This window comes from Theropithecus gelada, chromosome 7b, assembly GCF_003255815.1.
Source record: "Theropithecus gelada isolate Dixy chromosome 7b, Tgel_1.0, whole genome shotgun sequence".
In the NCBI taxonomy this organism is placed as follows: Eukaryota; Metazoa; Chordata; class Mammalia; order Primates; family Cercopithecidae; genus Theropithecus; species Theropithecus gelada.
The window spans coordinates 97812508-97833331 of NC_037675.1; the positions used below are offsets into that span (position 1 = coordinate 97812508).

The window sequence follows — 20824 nt, forward strand, 5'->3', positions numbered from 1 at the left end:
AAAAAGAAAAAAAAAGAAGAGGTAGAAGAAAACAAAATGTTTTTACAGTTTGATTACAAATACTGTAATCCTAAACTGTAAAGTTTTTCTTGTATTAGGTGTAACACTACTTTTCATATCAATTTTCATACTTAAAAAAAGTTAAAAAGATTAAATAAAAGCCCAAAGTATTTTTTAAAAATACTAATATATATGATACGTTTAAACCACTGTATAAGACATCATTCAACAATTTATAGATCACCTTCACATTAAAATAAACAGAGTTTGCTCATTAACAATACTAAAGGCCAGGCGCAGCGGCTCACGCCTGTAATCTCAGCACTTTGGGAGGCCAAGGCAGGTGGATCACTTGAGGTCAGGAGTTCGAGATCAGCCTGGCCAAAATGGTGAGTCTTAATAGAGATGGTGAAACCCTATCTCCACTAAAATACAAAAACTATCCAGCTACTCGGGAGGCTGAGCCAGCAGAATAGCTGGAACCTGACAGGCAGAAGTTGCAGTGAGCCAAGATTGTGCCACTGCACTCCAGCCTGGGCGATGGAGTGAGATTCTGTCTCAAAACAAAAAACAATAAAACAAACAAACAAAAAAAACTATATTACAAATTCAATTATCTCTTCATCTATTGACTCAATCCATGAAAGGATCACTCACTGGCTATTTGGATAGCTTTGATTTTTCTTAAGCAGAAGTTGAAACGTAGCATTCAAGTTCACTATCAGCCTTGGTAATGTTTCCCACCCTATGGCCAGTGGCATATGGATCAGTTCCAACAGTATTTTTTTATTTTTCATCACCATTGCCATCTCTGCTAATGCCAGTGATAATAAAAACTGTTTTCACAATTGCAATGGTGTCAGTAGGGATGATGGCAGAATGTGGTTAAAAAAAAGTTGACAAGAGCTGGGCAGGGTGCTAAAGAGATCACTTAGAAAACTCCTGTTATCTAGATCTGTTATTTCGCTTGCCAAATAACCTGAATGAAAGATTCTACAATAAACATCTTTGCAGCATTGCAAGAAAACTTCACTCATTCCATTCATTTACAAATAAAGTGTGAATTAGAAAAACAAATGCAGATAGGCAGATACAAAAGTCCACATGTGGTTCTTTTTCAAGGATTATTAGCACTTGTGTGGAAGTTTAAAGGATCATTAATACATATGTGAGAGTTTACCTAAGGTGATCATGTGAGCAAGCTTCTGCAAACACTGCTCGGAAAGACTTAAAATCTTCTGTTGAAAACCTTGCTGGATCAATCTTTTCTATACAAGTAAAGAAAGCTACTGCCATAGGTGTCAATGGATTAAGGTTCAATGACGTCTCAGGTGGAGATAAAGGATCAATGTGAAGCACAGAGATTGAAAAAGTTCCCACAGCTAGTCTAAAAATAAGTTCAGGCCTGGATTCATCCACTGAAACAGATCTAGATGGGAGAGCTGAAATACAAGTATTAAAATTATATACATAAAATTTAACACATAAAACTATTATATCAAAATTATAAAACATATACTCATTTATTACCTTTAAAAAAGATGACCATACAACAGTTTGAATGATACTAAACAATTAATGTAAGTAAAACCAACTGCTATCTTGCTGCATCTTATATCTAAGATTTTTGCACTGAAGTACAAGAGTACATGACAACAGTAAATGTACAAATCAAGCTTTTACATTAATAAAAACATACTGGAAAACTCAAGATTTTCCAGTATGCTCACCAAATTTTCCTTTAAGCCTTGGGTGTATATCAATTAAATTTGGCAGAAAAGAAACCTGAGGTTCTCTTTCAAGGAAAATGTAAACAGTGAAACAAAAATCACATGATTGATTGAGGGTCCTAAACTGCAATAATAATATGAAACTTAACAGTGTAGTTTTAACTAAAAATATTTAAGTATTTAAATACACAAAGAATACAATAAATGAACAATTATTCTAAAACAATTCACTTGAATTGTTTTAGAATTGTTTAACAATGGTTCATTTTTGCTTTCTCAACTTTGTAAATGGCCAAGACCAGAAAAAAAAAGAAAAAAAAAAAAAAAGAAAGAAAGAAAAGCACCAGTAGAATGGCATTTTAAAAATTCCAGCAGAAACTAACAACAAATGTCTATTTTTACTTACATGTCTTCTGTAAAGATGTTGGGTGAACTAGGTTGGATGGAAATGTTGACCCTCTTACTGGCTGTTCTTTATGATGATCAAGGAACTCTCCCCAAGTGGGCTGAAGCTATAAAAGATTTTTTTAAAGCACATGAATGAAGTGTAGGATTTTAGAAGCAACTTTTCAAGACCAGAAGAAAAATTAAGTAATACTTTACCACAGTAGCACTTAATGGAGATCCTGCTGGGGTATTTGTATATGTACTAGTTAATGATAACTCAAGGTCCATGTTTGGGGGGTCCCCAAGGGGTGGAAGAGAAGAGAGACTATGAGACATGTCCATATCAGCCATGGAGAAGAATACTTCTTCTTCTAGAGAGAATTAAACTATGTCACTTGTATTGTAATCCCACCAATTCAAGTCTTTTAAGTAAGTTAATATACGTTAATACAATCCTCTTCCTTCAGATTATGTGAGATATAGCGATGTCCCAAATTTTATGTTACTTCCAGTGGAGTAATTTATTTGAATCCAAAATATTAATGGCATAGTAAAAACTCAATATAAATTAATGAAAAAGGAAGCTATCCTACTGATGAATATGTTTTCTTTTGTTTTAAATATATAAATGTAGTATTACTTGGTATATTTTTAATGTGATATGCCAGTTTAGGAATTAAAATCAGATTTTAAAATAGTATAAATATATCGCAACCTCTAGTTTCATCTGGATACAGTTACTTCTTTTATTCAGAGCCAAAAACATTACTCGGAATTCATTTACATTTCAGTTTCTTCTTTTGGGATTGTTTTACCCTCATGCAAATGAAGTTTATTATGGCCAAAATTTTTTTAGCAGGCTTTGATTTCTCATTTTGTCCAGCATTCCATACTTAAATTGATTCATATTATTTATGTTATTAGCACTTATACATTGTGAAACACCTATAAATGTAAAGTAAGCTGGGTAGAGATTATTATTTACATATAACTGATGGAAAGATCAAGAAAGGAAAGTTTCCTTATCAAACTTTAGTAGTTTAGTAGTTTCTTAATCTATAAATCATTACATGAGCACATAATAATTTGACAAAATATATAGCTACCTACTTTTTCACACAAATTTACATTTTTGTAAATTGGTTTTCCTTAGACTAAATCATTTACAAAACAAAACTATACAATCAAAATCAAAAAAATACACTAGAGCACCCATGTGCTGGTGCATTACTATAATGTTCTGATTAATTATAAATGAAAAGTTGTGGATTTCTTACAATGTGGATATTTTTGTTCTTTCATTCCTAAACTTCTGTTCACAGCAGCCAAAATTAAGTGTAATTGTATCCATGATTATAATATATGATTCTGGTGTCAACTGTTTGAGTTGCTTACCACGGCTAGAAGGTGTACGAGCTGTTTCTGTCTCATAAAAGCTTTGCTCTGAAGATACACCCACAGAGAGGGAATCTTTTCTCAAATAATACCGGTTTAACTCCATCTGAATTCGATACTCGTCTTCCTGCTGCATGGGTCGATTTTTCCTATCTTTATTAGCTAACCCTATTTGGCTAGAATTTTCTACAAGCATACAAAAGGAAACCAAAACAGTAATTAAATTTGGAGTTAATTAAGCATTTCTTTCCCAAAACCCATTTATGGAACAACAATGGGACCTGAACACCACAGTGCAAAACTACTGCTATTTAATGAGTCAGAGCTCTAAGCAATAGCTTTAAGCAACTAGTCAGGACTCCCAAAATCTTATCTCTGATAGATAGAAGCCATTGAAAATATTTTAAAATGTGCACCACTTACTGTGTTCAAGAATTATACTTTCCTGGTTGTATGAAGTACTATCCCCAACCAAAGAACTCAGAACAATTTTAGAAAAGTTAAGAATGTGACACACATAATCTGAATGTGAATATGTTCCACGGTAACACAATTCAAAATACCAAATCAAATTTAACTACTTAAGATTCTTACTTGCTTCTTTCAATTCACATATCAAAAATAAGAGACTTTCCTACATGTACATACATTACATATTTTAAAGTTTTTTAAAATTTAAAAAAGTAACAAGTATATATAATAACAGAATTATACTTGCCTGGTCCAGCAATAGCCGCCAACATATCCAAAAGCAAGTGCACCTGTCTCGGTGACAGGAGTAAATGAATAGAGTCTATCTGTCCATCAACATCCAACTTAAGGGAAAACAAAACAAAACAAAACTATTCAGGAGGAGTATTCTTTATAACACCTTATCACCATAAAGGTCAGTATATTTTAGTGAACTGAGATGAATACTGAGTCTTTAGTCTTGGAGTCCTTCATTTGAGATTCTCTCTACTAATTCACACCATCTAAATGAAAAGATTTAGAGGCCACCAAACTATTGTTCTAAAAGGAAAAATCCTCTGAGAAATTCCATGCTCACAAGTCCAATGTTATACTTTTTGTCTCTTCAAGTCTTCTGAGTACTTAAAGTATTTGAGGAGGACTTAAGACATAGTCTCCAAGGATGAATATTAAGGTAGCAATAGTACAGTATTCATTGACTTTCAAAAGACTAAAATCATAATCCTTAAAGTCTGATTCACATCAAGAACAAATAAAGTTGGCTTTCTTAAGTACGCTATCAATCATACTCTAGCAGAGCATGTAAGGACCTTCTCCACCAACACTGTGCCCTCCCAGTACCTCCTGTGGTCCACAAAGCCTGCTCTGCATGTAAGGGGAAGCCAGTACAGAAATGTGGATAGAAGATGGTGCTTATGTAGACTTCCTTTCACTTTTCCAACTCTTTGCCCACTTTTCCATCTAGAAATAAAAGCTCCATCCCACTCTCCTGATGATTCCTGAATACTCTGACAAAAGCAATTACTCTATTGTCTATATCACATTCTAAAAAGCAGAATATCCTTGCCTTACTTTTCATTTGCCTCCTGTTAACACTGACTCCTATTATTTTTATGTCATTTGTAACTGAAAAATAATAGAATTAACAAAACACTCATATCTAGAAAATCACTTCTTCCCCAGGAGGAAAAGGGATTCCTTCTGATTCTAAAAAATAAATAAATAAATAAACTACATAAAATGATTGAGAAATTTCTATGACCTAAGAAGACATTATCCAGTAAAATTAATCATTATTATCACATTTTGTTTTTTAGCATTGGGGTACCATGCTAAGTGCTTTTATATATATTTCCTCTAATTCTCATTTCTGTTCCTGTTTTACAGGTGAAGAAATTAGCTGACAAAGATTCAGTGAATTGCACAAGGCCATGTAGCAGATCCAGACCTGGATTTTCAGCTAGGCTGACCTGGAGGGAAGGCCCTCACTCCTTCCAATGGCATGGCTCCCCTGTTCTGCCCACAGACAGCTTATTTTACAGGGCACCTTCCTGACTACTGACATCCCAAGCCATGAGCCAACCTAAGGCTGAGAGGAGAAAATGTGTTTCTAATTACATGCCAAATTTAAAAATTGTTTTATAATTTCACAATTGTTGTACTGAAAGCACAATCTCTGACTTTCATTAGAATGGACAATCAAGAGTTTCATTTCTAATTCATTGAAACTAAAATTTTCATAGAAATATTTCATTATTTGTACATTCTGAGTTCGGCATAAAAAGAACAAAGTACTTATTATTTTCTTTTGGAAACATAAAAAAACATAACTAAGAAACAAATCTCAACTCAATGTAACATAGTAACTGAAACAAAACATCTCTAAATTCAATATGGGCAGTCTCCAATTTTCATACAAATGCATTCCTAAAAACATAGGCTAAAACCAAATATATGAAACACAGACTTACACACTACTCAAGGGAATACTATTCTGAGAACTTAAAAAAAAAAACATGAAATGTTTCATAATATTTCGAATCTGCAGTTGAAAGAGTTAACTCTAACGTACATCAGAAACAGATTAAAGATCTGACGTTTTCAGCACCCCTAATGAATGCCATCCTTATCTACACTACATTTTATGAGATCTATGTTCCTCAATACTAAAATCCAGAATTTGTCTTTTTCCACTTAGCATCATTTGCATTAAATAAAAACAAGTTATACTCAAATATATAAGTCATTATACAAAAATTACTCTATAGGAAAAGAAAGTACCTCTAAATATTAAATACTGGCTGGCACACAATGCCACTATGCAATCTTTCCAGATGTTCATTTGTCACCTAATATACAGAACTCTAAAAGTAACATATATTTATACATTCGTATAAATGCATACGTAATGTTCTATTATAAAAGACATTTGTACAAATCGACACATGTGCAAAAGTTTGGGTTTACATAAATATAAAATTATACAAATATGGAAGACTATATAAAATTAACCAAAACAGAACGAAAAAGTTATTATTATGCTTCCTCCTTCTTACAGACATGGCAAATGCATTCCCCAGAGACATAAGCATATTATTAGTATTAGTTTCCCAAGGATGTTATCACAGCAGAGGATTCCCTGTAGAGTTTACATAACCCTTTGACTATCTGTTCTGCTAACAATCCCAACATGTTACTTATAAAGGGCTTTATGATATTGTGAAAGGATTTTGCACCATCTGAAGAAGGACAGAGCAGTAAACAAAAGGGGCCTGAGTAATCAGTAATAGGTGTGTCTTCATTCTAACTACTTTCCTCCTCCTCCAACTCTAGTCAGAGGTTCCAATCCAAGGAGGGATTTGCGGAGATACTTCAATCCTCTGAAAAATCGTTTTATGTATATTGACATGTACTTAGTGGCTTCCTCTTCCATGTCCCCATAGCAATTTCCATACCCCTTACTGTATCTTCTACCAAGGTAGATTGTATTCCACTCATCTTTGCATCTGTCCCAAGAACTTGGACAGGTAAGTGGCTGGCATACGGTAGTCACTTGAACATCTACAACTAGGGAGATCAGTACATAAACAAATGAATAAATCCTGGTATCTTCTTAATTAAAACAACGTTTTATACAGATTATATAGAAAATTTGTTTTCAAGGTGTGAAAATAATGCTTGACAAATACATTTTTAGCTAAGTAAATGCAAATTTCCTGGTTCTCCATAAGACTGATCAATATGATTCCCTAAGACATAAATACAGTTGTATTCATACAGTGTCTTTATACAGTGTCAAAGCTATGAGAAGGAGAACCCTCATATGCTGTTGGTGGGAATGTAAATTAGTACAACCACTATCGAGAACAGTATGAAGGTTCCTCAGAAAACTAAAAATGTTTTTGTATGCTTTGTCAAAGATCAGTTAGTTGTACACATTTGGTTTTATTTCTGGGTTCTCTATTCTGTTCCATTGGACTAAGTGCCTATTTTAATACCAGCACCATGCTGTTTTGCTAACTACAGCCTTGTAGTATAATTTAAAGTCCAGTAATGTGATAACTCCAGATTTGTTCTTTTTGTTTAGTATTGTTTCGGCTGTGTGGGCTCTTCTCTGGTTCCATATGAATTTTAGGGTTGTTTTTTCTAGTTCTGTGAAAAATGACGGTATTTTGAATTACACTGAATATGTGGATTGTTGTGGGTAGTATGGTCATTTTCACAATATGCATTATTTCCATCCATGAGCATGGGATGTGTTTCCATTTGTTTGTGTCATCTATTCTTTCAGCAGTGTTTTGTAGTTTTCCTTGTAGAGAGATTTCAGCTCCTTGGTTAAGTATATGCCTAGGTATTTTATTTTATTTATTTATTTATTTTGCAGCTGTTGTAAAGGGGACTGAGTTCTTGATTTGATTCTTAGCTCGGTCATTGTTGCTGTATAGCACTGCCACTGATTCGTGTACATTGATTTTGTAACCTGGGAGTTTACTGAATTCATTGATCAGATCTAAGAGCCTTTTGGATGAATCTTCAGGGTTGTCTAGGTATATGATCACAGCATCAGTGAACAGCTATAGTCAGACTTCCTCTTTTCCAATTTGGATGTCCTTTATTTCTTTCTCTTGCCTGACTGCTCTGGCTAGGACTTCCAGTACTATGTTGAATAGAAGTGGTGAAAGTGGGCATCCTTGTCTTGTTTCAGTTCTCAGGGGGAATGCTTTCAACTTTTCCCCATTCAGTATGATGTTGGTTGTAGGTTTGTTATATATGTCTTTTATTACTTTGAGGTAAGTCCCTTCTATGCCTATTTTGTTGAGGGTCTTTATCATAGAGGGATGCTGAATTTCATCAAATGCAAAACAATAAATTGTTTAAAAGACCCCCTATTCAATAAATGATGCTGGGAAAACTGGCAAGCCACATGTAGAAGAATGAACCTGGATCCTCATCTCTCACCCTATACAAAAGTCAACTCAAGATGGACCAAAGATGTAAACCTAAGACTTGAAACCATAAAAATTCTAGAAGAAAACACTGGAAAAACTCTTCTGGACATTGGCTTAGACAAAAAATTCATGACTAAGACCCTAAAAATGAATGCAACAAAAACAAAAATAAATGGGACCTGATTAAATTAAAAAGCTTCTGCACAGCAAAAGAAATAATCGGCAGACTAAACAGACAACCTACAGAGTAGGAGAAAATATATGTAAACTATGCGTCCCGCAAAGGACTAATATCCAGAATCTACAAGGAGTTCAAACAAATCAGCAAGAAAAAATTATCCCATCCAAAAGCTGGCAAGGGACATGATTATATATTTCTCAAAGAAGATACTTGAACAGCCAACAACCATGAAAAAATGCTCAACATCACTAATCATCAGGAAAATGCAAATTAAAAACACAATGAGATACCACCTTACTCCTGCAAGAACGGCCATAATTAAAAAGTCAAAAAACAATAGATGTTGGGATGGATGTCATAAAAAAGGAACACTGTTACACTGCTGGTAGGAATGTAAACTAGTACAACTACTATGGAAAGCGGTATGGAAATCCCTTAAAGAACTAAAAGTAGATCTACCATTCCAGCCAGCAATTCCACTGTGTGTGTGTGTGCGTGTGTGCACGCGTATACACATATATACACTATATATACACACCACATACATATATACACAATATATATACACACCACATACATATACACACCACATATATATATACACCACACACAAATATATGTGTACATATATGTATACACATACACACACACAGTGAAATACTACTCAGCCATAAAAAGAAACAAAATAATGTCTTTTGCAGCAACTTGGATGGAACTGGAGGCCATTATGATAAGTTAAGGAACTCAGAAATGGAAAATCAAATACCATATGTTCTCACTTACAAGTGGGAGCTAAGTTATGAGAATGCAAAAACATACAGAGGTATATAATTGACTGTGGGGACTCAGGAGGAGGGGAGTTTAGGAGAGAGGTGAGGGATAACAGACAACATATTGAGTATACTGTACACTAATCAGGTGACAAGTACACTAAAATCTCAGAATTTACCACTAAAGAACTCACCTATGTAACCAAAACCATCTGTATCCCAAAAACTATTGAAATTTTTGAAAAAAGAAAACAAAGGGACAACAACAACAAAAACTAAAACTAGAACTTCCATATGATTCAGCAATTCCACATTAGGTATATACCCGCAAGAAAGGAAAGCAATATACCAAAGAGGTATCTGCACTGCCATGTTTACAGCACACTGTTCACATAGTGTGATGTGTGTGAATATAGCCAAAATATGGACTCATTCTAAATATCCATCAACAGATGAATGCATAAAGAAAATGTGGTATATATGCACAATGGAATATTATTTAGCCATAAAAAATAATGGAGTCCTGTCATTTGTAACCACATGAATGGAACTAGAAGCCATTACGTTAAGTGACGTAAGTCAAGCACAAAGAGACAACGCATATTCTCACTCATAGGCAGGAGCTAAAAAAAGGGGATCTCATGAATATTCAGAGTAGACTGATGGTTACCAGAGGCTGGGAACAGTGGGGAAATGAAGGGAAAAAGAATATAAATATACTGATTATCACTTAACTTACACTTAAAAATAGTAAAGGTTCCCGGTGAGGTGGTTCATGCCCATAATCCCAACACTTTGGGAAGCTGAGCAAGAAGGACTGCTTCAGCCCAGAAGTTCGAGATCAGCCTCGGCAACATAGCGAGACCCTGTCTCTACAAAAAACATAATACAAAATTTAGCCAGGCATGGTGGCATGTGCCTGTAGCCCCAGCCACTTGCGAGGCTGAGGCGGGAGGGTTGTTTGAGCCCAGGAGGCTGAGGCTGCAGTGAGCCAAGATCTTGTCACTGCACTCCAGCCTGGGCAACAGAGGGAAACCCCATCTCAAAAAGAAAAAGTAGAGATGATATATAATATAGGTTTATTTTGTGTCAAAACTTTTTAAAGCTATGAGACAATGGGAAAAGTCTCTCTTTTCACAAATATTATACAACTATATAAAAATGGTCATTCTGTTCAAAATAGATGGGTAGATATTTTTACATATATATAATTTTAAAACATCTTCTACAGAATTCCTGCTCGCCAAATCTCTTTTCCTTTAAACTTAATTTTATGACAATAGAAAGAATTTTTTTAATAAATTCCTAGTCATCTGAACAAATGAAACTATGCCTAATACCAAAAAGAGAGGTTTCTCAGTTTCGAATTGTCAGAATAGGGGAGAGTGAGTGTAGAAGGCAGCTCTTTGTAACACCTGAGCGGCAACAGTAGGGCAAAGGCAGTCCTCACGTAAATTTTGTGACCTAGGATAGAAGCATCAACGGAGAGTAAAAATGCTAACTCAGTGACAGCGGTACACTAGAGACAGGATAATCTGCAGTGATCAATCAGTGAATCACTGCATAGAATAAAGAATACTTGTACTTTTATTTTGGTTTTACTATAGAAAGTGAAACAAACACTGACCTTAGCTCCAGGAAGTACTTCATTCTGTTTCAACGTGAGACTCAACTCCAACCTACCAATCAACCCTCCAATCTGCACTGGGTCAGAGGGTGCTATCTCTGGTAAATTTCTAGTTAACTGTGGGTGTGGCTCATAAACAATTTTGGGGTTCCAGCTAGGTGACAGCTTTGGCTCAGTTTCCTACAATAAAGTGACAAAAATAATTATTTAAAATACTTTATATAAATAAAATGAAACGTAAAATATAAATGTCAACTTAAGAAGAATAAAATATTAGACATGTAAAACTGTATGATGTTACAATGGACAAACCAGTATCTTATAGCTAAAAGGAAACACAGTAATATGTTAGCAGTCCACTGGTAATAAAAGCAAATCATGAAAAAGGACTTCATGAAAAAAAGCACAGTATCTCTTCAAGTTACAGCAGTAAGAAAACCTAATGGGCACTGTATAATTAAGAAAATCTGATTTGTAAAATAACATGAAAGGCAAATTATAGAGTGACTTATAAAAAGACTTTCCTCTCGGAAGGGATTTAACAGAGTTCCTTAATTATAAAGCTTTTTAAAGACATGATTTGTAGAATAAAGTTTCATCAATACAGTCACTATGTAAGGTAAATTTGAACACTGCTTAATTTCCAGTTTTTATTGAAAAAAAAGATAGATGTTAATATAGGCTAAACATCTCTAAACCAAAAACTCAAAATCCAAAATGCTCCAAAATCCAAAAGTTTTTGCATGCCAACATGACACTACCATAAGGTCAGGAAAATACACCAGACCTCACATGATGAGTTGCAGTCAAATATTTGTTTCATGCACAAAATTATTGAAAATATTTTATAAAATTACCTTCAGGTTATGTGTATAAGGCATATATGAAACATAAATGGGTCAGATGTGGTGGCTCATGCCTGTAATCCCAGCACTTTGGGAGGCCAAGGCAGGTGGTCAGGGGTTCGAGACCAGCCTGGCCAACGTGGCAAAACCCCATCTCTACTAAAAATACAAAAATTAGCCGGGCATGGTAGCACGTGCCTGTAATCCCAGCTACTCAGGAGGCTGAGATAGAAGAATCCCTTGAACCCAGGAGGCGAAGGCTGCAGTGAGCCGAGATTGCGCCACTGCACACCAGCCTGGGCGACAGGAGACTCTCTCCAAACAAAAAAAAAAACATAAATGAGTTTTGTATTTAGACTTGGGTCCCATCCCCAAGATATCTCATTATATCTATAAAAATATTCAAAAATCTGAAACACAGTTCCAGCATTTTGAATAAGGGATACTCAACTTCAACACCATTTCCCCCCAACATACAGTACCCAACATTTCTCTTTCAGACTAATACACAGCACACTGGTAGGAATATAAATATTAGTATTTTCAAATCTCTGAAATACATATTACCATTACTGAATATTTGCATTAAATCTCAAGACAGAGACTCATTCAGACATATTATATATCCTAGCAAAATTTAATAGCCCCCATTTAAACCTTTCAAAAAATCTTTGATTATGGTTTTAGGGTTTTTTGTTTTGTTTTTCTTACCACTGGTGCAGTTGAACACACTGGGGAAGATTTTGCTGATGCAGAAAACTCATCCCAGAAGAGAGACACTCCAGAGAGCTGAAGTAACTTGTGAGCAAAAGCAGTGGGTTGATGCACATTAATTCCTGAGGATTCATCAGCAGTTTCATCACAGTATACAGTTCTGAAATTTTTTTAAAAAAGCATTTACAAAAAGCTCCCAGAAAAACCTATTTACAATAAGAAACGCACATAGCTTTTTTAAGTTAAAGGGCTTTTTCAAGTGTTAGCACTTTTTAGAATATGCCTATAATGTGGGTCAGTCTCATCGTGTTTTACTACCGTAAATATTTTCATGAAGAGGTCTTAACTCCAAAATGGTAACTTTATGAGGCTTAAATTGAGAGAAAAAAACTAACTCCCTAAAGTTAGTTTTAAGGAAAACAATTCCTGTACTCCCCCACAAAACATCTCTTGGTAACAGTGTGACAGCATTTGGCTCCAAGTCACAAAAGACATTTCTTGAATTCCTACATGTGACTAATTTTTAGTTTAAACAAAACACATAATGTGGTTCTAAATGCAGGAGATTTTAGATTTTTAAAAATCTACTATTTAAGGCAATGGACCCTAATTCCAAAGATCTGCTAACAACAACTGTTTTACTAATAGGTGTTTTGTGAAAGACAGAAACCATAACACAGCTGCTTAAAATGCAGTAGAGACCCCCAGTAGATCCATGTACGAAGTGTCTCTGGTGCTCATGCAGTGTACGCGCTTCATCCTGCTCATTTCTGTTGGCAGTTCATACAGCATTAATACATGGGTGACCAGTTACTCCCTCAAATCAATGCTTAGGTGTATGTATGTAAATTAACCTTGCTTTACAGCTACGTGTAAGGGCTTCAAGTGGGCATACACAAAAAACTAAAACCCATGTATTTATACGTTTTAAGTAAATATTGAGCGTATTGACCTTAACATAATCCTTACAGGATCCTCCAAATAGTGGCCTTAGCCTTTCTCACTAAAGCAGCACTTAGATTAAGCACAGCAAAACAAAAATGTCTTTCATGTTAATGAAATATGCCTAAATGTTGCATTGTTAATATGAAAAAACTGAAACTTTCCCACAGGAATGCCTTAAATTTAGTGGCACTCAAATGCTTATTATTCTGATTTGCTATTAACTAAAACAGAATAACTTGCTTTAAATTCAACATGGTATTAGACATAATTATACCGCAACTGGCACTTTCAAGTTTTCAATAATGGAATTAGAATTAAAACACAACTTGAAGAGCAGCACTATACTCTGAAATTATGCAATATTTTCATATCATTACCTCTAATCTCCAAAACCTCCCTGAAAATGTAATGGAGGAGTTACAATAGGGTCATTTATTTTCAGACATAAGAATTCTTACCTTTCTATTCGAATTTCAAGTGCAGTTCCAGTTTTGGAATTTTCTGGCACATGTTCAATTCTCAAAACAGTATCTATAAAAGTGACTTTTACTCTTCTTAGTACTAAAGTAAACAAGTAATTGTCAACATAAGAGACCACATATATACTAAATAAAAACCTCCAAAGAAATAAATACAAGTTTGATAAGAACTTTTGTTTACAAAATAAAGAAGCTGAATTTCTTTCCATTAAAATCCTTAAATCCTGAGTTTTATGATAAATATTTTGCCTTACTGAGCATTTAACCATGTTACATCTCAACAGATGCTTGGGATAATGACTAACACTATTTGTTGTATTCTAATCCATGCACTATGCAAGCGTAATAAATGGAGAAACTAAGGTACCAAAAAAAAAAAAACCACACAATTAAATGGAATATTTAAAATACCTCCATTCTAAAGTTCTGAAGTGGGAACAGTAATTCTTTTAAAAATCCATTCCAATGGATTTGCCTTATACAAAGCTTATTACACGAAGGCACGAAACTACCAAATCAAATCTAAATTTTTTTAAATTCTCCATAACACCAAACCTGTTTCAATGGTTTCAGCAAACTTTTCAAGTCCTTCAAAAGGCTGGGATCCTTCTCCTTGTTCATCTGTTAGTTTCTGGCTAAGACATTCTTTTGCCAATTGCATACTGCTGGTCATAAAACTTGACCAATACATAGGCTCAGAACCAGTTGCTGTGGAAAATATAAATTAATCCTAAATAATTTCTCAGAGTTATAACAATGCCAGTTCTTAAAATAACACATTTCAAATAGATAAATTCTTAATCCTTTAAGAGATTTTTAACATCATGGTATTACCCAGGTAAACAATATTCTAGAAAGTACTCTTGAGATTTAAATATCACCTTATAATAACCAAGAAGAAAAAAAAATCACAGAAAAAAGTCCAGAGAATGTGCTCTCATAACATGTTATATTTTACCAAATATCAATTCATGTATTCATTCAAGAAATACTTAATGGGTATTCTACAGATGCATGGAACTGTTCTAAATATTATAAGCAGGGGTTGACAAACTTTTTCTGTAAAGGGTCAGACAGTAAATATTTTCTATTTTGTGGACCACATGGTCTATATCACAACTTCTCAACTCTCATATCAGAGCACAAAACAGCCATTAAAGGAAATAAACAAATAAGCATGGCTGTGTTCCAATAAAACTTTATTAACAAAAACAGATGACAGGATCAATTTGGCCTACAGGTTACAGTTTGCTAACCCTGCTGTAGAAAGTAGAAAAAATAATAGTAAATTCTGCCCTCAGAGAACCTGCTATATAAAGAAATAAGATACAATTAATAGACAACTATTGAATGTCAACAGAAAACATTATGAAAGCTAAAAGAAGAGATTAATTCTTTAGTTAATTCTTCCCTTCTAGCTGAGAAAATTAACAGGAAATGTGGCAGAAGTAGCAGATGATACAGGCTTTGGAAATTAGTATAAATGTAGATAAAATAAAAGAGCATCCTTGGAGGAGGAAGTGTATGAGATGTGAAAAATCATTTCCAGATCTTCCCTCATGAGAAAATTCTCCCCACACCTCCCTACATTATTCAAAGCAAAGTGACAGAGATCGCAAGAATTATTGCCTTCCAAAATGGAATTTAAAAGACTTTCTAATGGAATGTTTTAAAGAGAAAAATATTTGAAAGTTTGCCTTCCCACAGAAAAATATTATATCCACTAATCATGGCTAAAAGATAGAATACTCTTGTAAATTAAATGCCAGATTACTAAAGACGATTTCCATGCATGCAATATCAGTTTTCAAAATACAGAATTTCACTTTAACTCTACTAAATATAATTTAAACTTTCATGTTTTGGGCAGCACTTGGGATTATAATTCTATCATTGCATACCAACATATCTGTCACCTAGATTGTCAATTCTATCTAATTCTATCATGTTTTTCTATATTTATAAGTAGCTATTCTGCTATAAAGAAGAGCATTCCTTCTCCCTGTCCACCTTACATACTTATTTATCTGTATCAGTATTGTCCTAGAGATTTTTTTATTTCATGTGTTACAAACCATTACTGTCATCATTCTTTGTAATACTCAAATTTTCCCAAATTTGGCCAATGGAAGCCCCTTGACAACCAATCCTGTGTCCCTTTAACATTTCTCCATCAATCTTTGAACATTCTTCCTTGCTTTCTGGCACAATAATTTTGAATCTTTAAAACCCAAGTCTCATTTTAGATAACTGGTAACAAATAATTAAATAAACCAAATAATCTGTATACTAAAGTTTCTGTGAATAATCAGGGAAAGAAACAACTCTGAATGTGTAAACATGTACGTTATACAAAGAGCCAAGTCATAATGTATTATCAATGGAAAATTTCACAAATACAAAGCAAAATAATAAATTAAATACTAAATTTAATGTAATCAGGCTACTTTCCCAGTCTCTGAAGAATAAAAATAGAAACACACAAAACAGAAACATACAACACACCAACCTGGGCGAGGTCTAGGCCGGAAGACCATTTCTAATCCTCTCACTTCTAGTGCACAATTATCCTGCAGCAAAGAGCCCCATGGAACTGACAGGGAAATTGACTGAATGAATCCTTCAGTGACTTCTAAGGGTGCATCTGCTGACTCCAAGATCTCATTGAGACACTAAGGAGAAAAAAACAGGTTCATTTTGAATCACAAGAACAAGAACACAAAGTTGTGAACTTATTCAAAGGCGTCAAATATGCCCCCATATGTGTTAGGCACTAGGTATAAAGAAAGCAGAGACTTCCACAAGTACAGGTAATCAAAGCAAAAATGGACAAGTGGGATCACACCAAGTTAAAAAGCTTCCGCACAGCAAAGGACACAATTAACAAAGTGAAGGGACAACTTGCAGAATGGCAGAAAATATTTGCAAACTCTGTATCTTACATGAGATTACTAATCAGAATATATAAGGAGCTCAAACAACTCTACAGGAAAAAAAATTTAGGCCGGGCGCGGTGGCTCACGCCTGTAATCCCAGCACTTTGGGAGGCCGAGGCGGGCGGATCACGAGGTCAGGAGATCGAGACCATCCTGGCTAACATGGTGAAACCCCGTCTCTACTAAAAATGCAAAAAATTAGCCGGGCGAGGCGGCGGGCGCCTGTAGTCCCAGCTACTCGGGAGGCTGAGGCAGGAGAATGGCGTGAACCCGGGAGGCGGAGCTTGCAGTGAGCCGAAATCGCGCCACTGCACTCCAGCCTGGGCGACTAAGCGAGACTCTGTCTCAAAAAAAAAAAAAAAAAAAAAGAAAGAAAAAAAATCTAATAATCCTACTAAGAAATGGGCAAACTATTTGAATAGACATTCCTCAAAAGAAGTCTACATGCCGGCCGGGCGCGGTGGCTCAAGCCTGTAATCCCAGCACTTTGGGAGGCCGAGACGGGCGGATCACGAGGTCAGGAGATCGAGACCATCCTGGCTAATATGGTGAAACCCCGTCTCTACTAAAAATTACAAAAAAAAAAAAACTAGCCGGGCGAGGTGGCGGGCGCCTGTAGTCCCAGCTACTCGGGAGGCTGAGGCAGGAGAATGGCGTAAACCCGGGAGGCGGAGCTTGCAGTGAGCTGAGATCCGGCCACTGCACTCCAGTCCCGGTGACAGAGCGAGACTCCATCTCAAAAAAAAAAAAAAAAAACTACAATGAGATATCATCTCACCCCAGTTAAAATGGCTTCTATCCAAAAGACAGGCAATAACAAATACTAGAGAGAATGTGGAGCAAAGGCAACCCTCATACACTGTTGGTGGAATTGTAAATTATTACAACCACTATGGAGAACAATTTGGAGGTTCCTCAAAAAAACTAAACATAGAACTACTATATGATTTGACAATCCCACTGCTAGGTATAGCCCCCAAAAAAGGAAATCAGTTTATTGAAGAGATATCCACACTCTCATGTTTATTGCAGCAATATTCACAATAGCCAAGATTTGGAAGCAACCTAAGTGTCCATTAACAGATTAATAGATAAAGAAAATGTGGTACATATACACAATGGAGTATAATTCAGCCATAAAAATGAATGAGATCCTGTCATTTGCAACAACCTGAATGGAGCTAGAGGTCATTATGTTATATGAAATAAGCCAGGCACAGAAAAACAAACTTTGCATGTTCTCACTTACCTATGGAAGCTAAAAATTAAAACAATTGAACTCACGGCAATAGAGAGTAGGACGGTTACCAGAGGCTGGGAAGGGTAGCAGGGTGGGGGGATGGTTAATGGGTACAAAAATATAGTTAAAATGAATAAGCCCAAGGGCCAGGCATGGTGGCTCACACTTATAATCCAGCACTTTGGGAGGCCGAGGCGGGCGGATCACCTGAGGTCAGGAGTTCGAGACCAGCCTGGCCAACATGGTGCAACCTCATCTCTACTAAAATTACAAAAATTAGACAGGCATGGTAGGACGTGCCTGTAATTCCAGGCACTTGGGAGGCTGAAACAGAAGAATCACTTGGACCCAGGAGGCAGAGGCTACAGTGAGCAGACATCACACCACTGCACTCCAGCCTGGGTGACAGGCGACTCCATCTCAAAAAAAAAAAAAAAAAGAAAACAAAAATGAATGAATGAATAAGATCTAGTAATTAATAGCACAACAAGGTGGCTACAGTCTATAATTTACTGTACATTTTTAAATAACTAAAAGAGCACAATTGAATTATATGTAACACAAAGGATAAATGCTTGAGGTGAGGCATACCCCTTTTACCCTGATGTAATTATTAGGCATTGTATGCCTGTGTCAAAATATCTCATGTACCCCATTTATATATACACCTACTATGTACCCACAAAAATTAAAAGTTAAAAATTAAAAAGAAAGCAGAGACCAAGATAAAGATGATCTTGGTCCTCACTAAGCTTACAAGATAGTATACTATGAAAGAGACAAGTAATTAAAGTGTGATGATTACATACAGAGGAAATACACTGTGCTATTTGAACACATAATAGAACCTAACCTGCAGATTCAAGGCAGCCCACCTGAAGGAGTGCTATTTTAAGCTGGGACCAGAGGACTAGAAGGAGTTAATCAGGCAAAATGGTCCAGGCAAAAACAAAGCATGTGGAAGGATTCAAAGAAAGCAGAAGTCAAGGAAATACACGCACATATATTTGATACACCACAGTATTTGAAAAAGAAAAGTTGCTTTAGGCTTTAGTGTGTCAGGGCGAAGACCCAGAGACAAGGCTATGTAGATAAGGAAGAGTAGGATCCAAAGAGCCTTGTAAAGCATGTTAAAGAGTCTGAAATTTATCTCAAGGGTGATGTGAAGCCATTGAAGGGCTTTAAGCAAGGATGCCATGATGAGATTAAAACTTTGAGTGGGCCTCTTCAGCTGCCATGTACAGCATGAAGTGAAGATGCCAGCAGGAAGGTTGTTATGAGTAATAGAAGCTAGAGAGGTTGGTTTGGCACAGATAGCAACACTGAGGACAGTCAGAAGTGGATAAATTTTTGTAACATATTTAGGAAGTAGAATAATTAATTGGCATCATGAGGGATAAAGGAAAGGAAGAATTATGAATGACACTTAGGAGGCTGGCTTGGGCAATTGCTTAGACAGAGGTGTCATTTACTGAGATACAGAAACACAGGGAAGCAGGTTAGAGGAAAGATGAGAAGTTCAGTTCCAAAGCACACATTTAAGAAGACATCTAGGTACAGGTGCTAAGGACGAAGCTGGAGCTTCCTCCAGCTAGAGCTCAGGAGAGCCATCCCGGCTGGAGATACAAATTAACATTACAAACACACAGGATGGGTCAGGTATGGTGGCTCAAGCCTTTAACTCCAACACTGGGAAGCTGAGGTGGGAGGATCTTGAGCTGAGCAGTTTGAGACCAGCCTGGGCAACACGTCAAAACCCTGTCTCTACAAGAAATACAAAAATTAACTAGGCATAGTGGTGCATGCCTGTAATCCCAGTTACTCGAGAAGCCAAGGTGGGAGGAATGCTTAAGCCCAGGAGGCAGAGGTTATAGTGAGCCAAGACTGTGCCCCTACACTCCAGCCTGAGCAACTTAGTAAGACCCTGTCTCAAAAAAATAATAAAATAATAAACAAATGAGTAACTGAAGCCACAGCATGAGGAGAGAAATGTTTGGGAACTTTTACAGAGTAAAATGAGAGGAGGCTTAAGACAGAACTCATAGACACCAATATTTAAGAAAAGGGTTTTGAAAGAGGAGCATGCAGAAGAAACTAGAAAAAAGCAGAGAGGTAGAAGGAAAATTGAAAGAGGTTCATGTCCCAGAAAATCGTGGAAAAACAACATGACAGAGAAAAGTGGTCAAGCTCAACAAAAGCTAACAAGAAGTCAAAGATTTTTAAATGCCTACTGGACTCAAGTGATATTTAAAGTACTGGTGATCCCATTAAAAGCAATTTCAGTGGCATCGTGGGGCAAACCAGACTACAACAGGAGACAGACAGAATGAACGTAAATGCAATTTTTTAAAGACAACTTACTTTTCAAATTAAAATAACAAATATTTATTAAATGCCAGCTTATATGTAAAGTGCTTCCTGCATGGTATATTGTATAGGGTAGTATTACAATTCTTTGTCATATTACACCCTAGTGTTGCATAGTGAGACTTGGATCAGCTTGTTTTATTTTTAGAGATTACTACTTTAAAAGGCTTTCTTCATGCTGACATTTGTTTAATCCTAAAGACTTTCCCAGTAGTACATGGGCATGGATGGTTTTAAGGTATAAACATCCAGACATATTCTTTCCTAAAACCGACTGAGCAGACTACAG

General features: G+C 35.8%; 1 protein-coding gene across 1 annotated transcript in view; it reads right to left on the minus strand.

Moving 5' to 3' along the window:
- The window catches only part of ATG2B (autophagy related 2B), an 83694-nt gene that overhangs the window by 49714 nt on the left and 13156 nt on the right, over positions 1-20824 (minus strand). The window contains exons 2-11 of the mRNA XM_025392471.1: positions 16502-16664; positions 14548-14700; positions 13972-14074; positions 12566-12728; positions 11010-11189; positions 4231-4327; positions 3513-3698; positions 2334-2488; positions 2137-2242; positions 1181-1442 (exon numbers count right to left, since the gene is read on the minus strand). Coding sequence (XP_025248256.1) covers positions 1181-1442; positions 2137-2242; positions 2334-2488; positions 3513-3698; positions 4231-4327; positions 11010-11189; positions 12566-12728; positions 13972-14074; positions 14548-14700; positions 16502-16664 — 1568 coding nt within the window. The remainder of the gene's footprint in view (positions 1-1180; positions 1443-2136; positions 2243-2333; positions 2489-3512; positions 3699-4230; positions 4328-11009; positions 11190-12565; positions 12729-13971; positions 14075-14547; positions 14701-16501; positions 16665-20824) is intronic.